The sequence below is a fragment of the Aethalodelphis obliquidens genome, unplaced genomic scaffold, assembly GCF_003676395.1.
Source record: "Aethalodelphis obliquidens isolate GAN/ISIS:26980383/991018 unplaced genomic scaffold, ASM367639v1 scaffold37, whole genome shotgun sequence".
Classification (NCBI taxonomy): Eukaryota; Metazoa; Chordata; class Mammalia; order Artiodactyla; family Delphinidae; genus Aethalodelphis; species Aethalodelphis obliquidens.
The window spans coordinates 12,483,173-12,487,345 of NW_020837981.1; the positions used below are offsets into that span (position 1 = coordinate 12,483,173).

General features: G+C 58.1%; 1 protein-coding gene across 1 annotated transcript; it reads right to left on the reverse strand.

The window, feature by feature from the left end:
* Positions 1-303: 303 nt before the first annotated feature.
* DDIT4 (DNA damage inducible transcript 4) lies at positions 304-2,428 on the reverse strand. The gene is made up of 3 exons (XM_027129955.1): positions 2,310-2,428; positions 1,930-2,185; positions 304-1,657 (listed from the first exon to the last, which is right to left on the reverse strand). The coding sequence occupies exons 2-3, from the start codon at positions 2,123-2,125 to the stop codon at positions 1,164-1,166; spliced, it is 690 nt and encodes a 229-aa protein (XP_026985756.1). The 5' UTR covers positions 2,126-2,185; positions 2,310-2,428; the 3' UTR covers positions 304-1,163.
* Positions 2,429-4,173: the final 1,745 nt, after the last annotated feature.

The window sequence follows — 4,173 nt, forward strand, 5'->3', positions numbered from 1 at the left end:
CCTTCTAACCCAGGGCAGCCAGGTGAGCTCTTTCTACTGAGACTGTGGCTCTGAGAGGTCTGACTCACTCCCTATCTTCCAGGGCTTTCCAGTGCTTTCCCTTGGTAGCCTCAGCCAGCAGAGCCAAGGGAGCCTGCGTTTTTGACACAGATGGCACTCAGTCTACATACCTCCATGACCAAGCTGGCAGGCAGCCCCAGAAAGGGACAGAGAAACACAGCTGCACCAGAGTGTGATGAAACCCACCTTTTCCAGCACCCATCCCCCTCCCTTTTATTTCATGGCACTGATGAGAGGCAACCGTTTTAACAAACATGATTTTTTTTTATTAGAAAAGTAAAAAATATTGCATAGGTCTTAATACTTGAACATCAAGTGTATTCATGAACAGCGAGTATCTTCATGTAAACAGTTCTAGATGGAAGACCCAGATGGTACTCCTCTGGGGGAGGGGTTCCAGCCCCCACCCCAATCAGCCCCATCCCCTCACAGTTCAACCCTTCACTACACATCCGGGGATGGGCCACACGCAGCTCCCAGGTGTATTTTTTCTTCAAGTGTCAAAGATCCCCAAGTGATCCCAACACCCACCCCTTTCTCCTCTTACATTCATGCGTCTGTAAGATAGCTGCCTAGAACAGGTCAGTAGTGAAGCTCCAATCAAAAAAAAAAAAGATACAAAAACAACAAAGAACAAACATTTGGTCCCTTCAGACCATGATACACACAAACCACCTCGATGACCCCCCCCCCCACCAGAGCCGGCTACCGTGAGCACACATCCCTTGCAGATGCCAGTGCAGCCCAGCTGCTCTCATGGCTCTGTCACACCACTGTTGTCTTAACTGTCAGTAACAATAAAAATAATAAGGTACATGCTACATACACATCCAGCCAGAAGCCTGGTTGGCCCCTAAGCCTTTGTTTCATGCTACAGTACTGAGGGGCAGCGTGTGAGCCCAAGTGGGAGCCACCTGTCCACACCTCAGTGAGCTTCCTAGGGAAACACCGTGTTCCCCTCACCTTGACCTTCCTCCCCACAGGTGGCTGTTGTCAGTTTTCTAACGACAGGCAGCAGTCCCTCAGCTTCTGCCTGCCAATGTCCACCCCAAAAGTTCAACTGTCTCTGTCATGGGGTCAGTATCGGCCCCCCAGACCCAAGTTCAACACTCCTCAATGAGCAGCTGCTCTGAGCTGTACAGCTTCTTTTTGATCACTCGGAAGCCTGTGCTCAGCGTCAGGGACTGGCTGAAGCCGGGGACGAAGGGAGAGTTGGCGGAGCTAAACAACCCCTGGATCTTGGGCCAGAGGCGTGAGTCCAGGCGCAGCACGAGGGTCAGCTGGAAGGTGGGCACAAGGCTGGGGTCGAGAGCCAGTTGACCCACGCTGTGGCAGCTCTTGCCCTGCTCTACGCAGACGTCTAGCAGCGCCCCCCGCAGCCCGCACGGCTCGCTGTAGGCCAGGCGCAGTAGTTCTTTGCCCACCTGGCTCACCAGCTGGCTGGGCATCAGCAGGCGTGCAGGGCGCCGCGAGCCCAGCCGTGCCTGGGCCAGGCTCTCCTGCAGCAGCTGCATCAGGTTGGCACACAGGTGCTCATCCTCGGGATCGCTGAGCAGCTCGAAGTCGGGCAGGGACACCCCATCCAGGTAAGAAGAGTCTGCAAGGGAAAGCACGTAGGGGAGGCAGTTAGAACAGCTCTGAACGGGGAGGTGCTGTTTCGCTAAGAAAGCAGCACTCCTTCCCACTCTGTGCCTCAGTTTCCGCCCCACTCTCGTACCCTATACTTCAATGCCCCTCCTCTGCCCGCCTCCTTCCACAATCCGGATTCTGATGGGATAGGAAGCCAAAGTGGCTTTGACTCCTTCCAGCGCGGTGCTTTCTCACCTCCCCGGCCCCTCTATTCGCGTCCGGCTCCCGCCCACGGCTTACCTTCCTCCGGCCCAAAGCCACTGTTGCTGCTGTCCAGGGACTCGCAGTCCGAGCTCTCCAGGCTCGCGCAGCGGCCGAGTGCCTCTTCTCGGGCCGCCGACCCCCAGGCTGAGCGTGGCGGCTGATCTGGGGTGGGAGTTCGGGACAAGGACGAGGACGAAGAGGACGACGAGAAGCGATCCCAAAGGCTAGGCATGGTGAGGACGGACGCCAGGACGTTTGCAGATGAGCTCAGGGTACTGGAGCGCAGAAGACGCTGTAAGACAAGAGCGGCGCGGGCCCGGCGTCAGTCTGGGGGCTGCTCCAGACTGAGAGCGCTAGGATCCCCACGGCTGAGGCCTCTCCGCGCAGCGACCAGCACACAGAGAAGGGACACTCACCAGCTACTGCGGTCAGCTAGAACTGGGACAAGTGCGTGCGCGAACTGGTGCCAACCCCCGAGCTCTGCCCGGACCTGTCCCTTCTCCCCACTCGCACCTCCCCCTCGGCCTGCCGCGGTCCCTAGTACCAGCGCAGAGAGACCTATAAGGACTAGTGGGGAGAGGCCACACCCCTTCCGCGCCGCGGCCCAATCCAGACCCGGGAGTGTGGCCCACCTCGACCAATGGGCTCTGGGCGCACGTTCGCAACGTTCTCTCCTGCCCGGTGACAGCCGCCTGGCCCCGCCCCCCTTGGGCCCCAGAAAGCACCCGGCCAAACCCGCGAGCCTCGGCCACGCCCCCTTTCTGGAACGGGATCCGCGGCGGCTGCAGCTGCCAAGGTCCCCGAGGGCGGTCGCGGCAGGGGAGGATCTAGGAAAGACTTGTTTATTATAGGGTCGTATTGCTGGGGGAGGGGGTAGGCCGCGGCCGCGCGGGGGAAGAGGCAGGGGAACTTGAGGGGGGCAACAAGCAGGGAAGACGGTTGCCCCCAGCATCTGAGAGCCTGCGAGCTCTGGGCACAATTGGGCGCACAAGTGGATGCCAGTGGGACGGCGGCGCGGGGAGCAGACGTTAATCCACCGGCCCTCGCGCACGTACCCCACGCTAACCCTTCCTTACGAAGGGTCGGGTTATGGGGGTGGGGTCCAAAGACTGGGCAGCTCCGGGCACCGTGCTCCCTCTTCCTGGCGGCCCCACCTGCCCGCCCGCTTGTTACTCTACAGCCCCAGGGGATGGATTAATTGGGGGGGTGGGGTCCGCTCCCAGCCTCCAGCTGCCTCCAAGGAGGGGCTTTGGGAAACGTGGTTAAAAGACTATTGATGGGCCCCGGTTCCTAGCGCTTGGTTCTGGAGCTGGGAGCCATATCAGAGGGACACACTGACCCACCCGCCGGCCCTAAGGACGGACAGAGGTGCGGCTGTGCCTACCCCGCCCGCTGCGGCCGAGAGGCCCCGGGCGTCCGCCGGGTCCTAGCGCCCCTCTTCGCCAAAACGCTTTGTGTAAAAGAGCCGGAGAGTTGCATCAGGACCGAAGACCTAGATCTCCGGAAAAGCCCCGGAGTGAAATCGCTATCCCCTGTTTCGTCATTCAGGAGGGGCCACAGAAAATGTGACCCGACGGCGGTGCTCGAAGACTGACAGAGATTGCTGAAGGTGGGAAGGGAATCGGACGGATTCGACCTTTATTTATTTAAAGATATATCAATCTGGGTCACAGGATCCTGATGGAAGAGAGAACCAAACTTACATCAGCCGCTCCCGTCCCTGGGAGGGCCAGAGCCTAACCAGATCAGACTGGCGGGCGTCTCCTTGGGGCAGACTTGCGCGTGACAGAAGACACTTGCCGCCGGAAGAGTCCGGCCGCTGCCATCCACACCCCCTCCCATTAAAAAAAAGAAAGAGGCTGGCCCGTGGGCCTTCTGGGCAAACCAAGACTTAGAACTGTGAACGACCAGAATCAAGCCCTGCACCCCATCCCCTTTTTCCAGATGGGAGAACCATCTCTGCAGACAAATTTATGGATAAAAAATAAATTAGACGACTCAGATTGGGAGATATCTTAAAGACTGCTGCAGAATAGAATAGTCTGTTAGCTGCTGAGGCTTTCAAGGCCTGAACACTGGCCCTTTCTTCCTATCCTCCAAGCTCTAGTCACTTGCTGGGAACCTTAAAGACACCAGGTCTTGGCAATTAGGTGAAGTGCTTGGAGGACTGAGGGTAGATGACATCCTCTTGAAATCACCCTTTACTGAGGTGGGAAGGAAAGAGTTGGGGTGACCTGTATGGGTGTGTCTTTCTGTCCGGACTGAAGATCAGGGAATTAA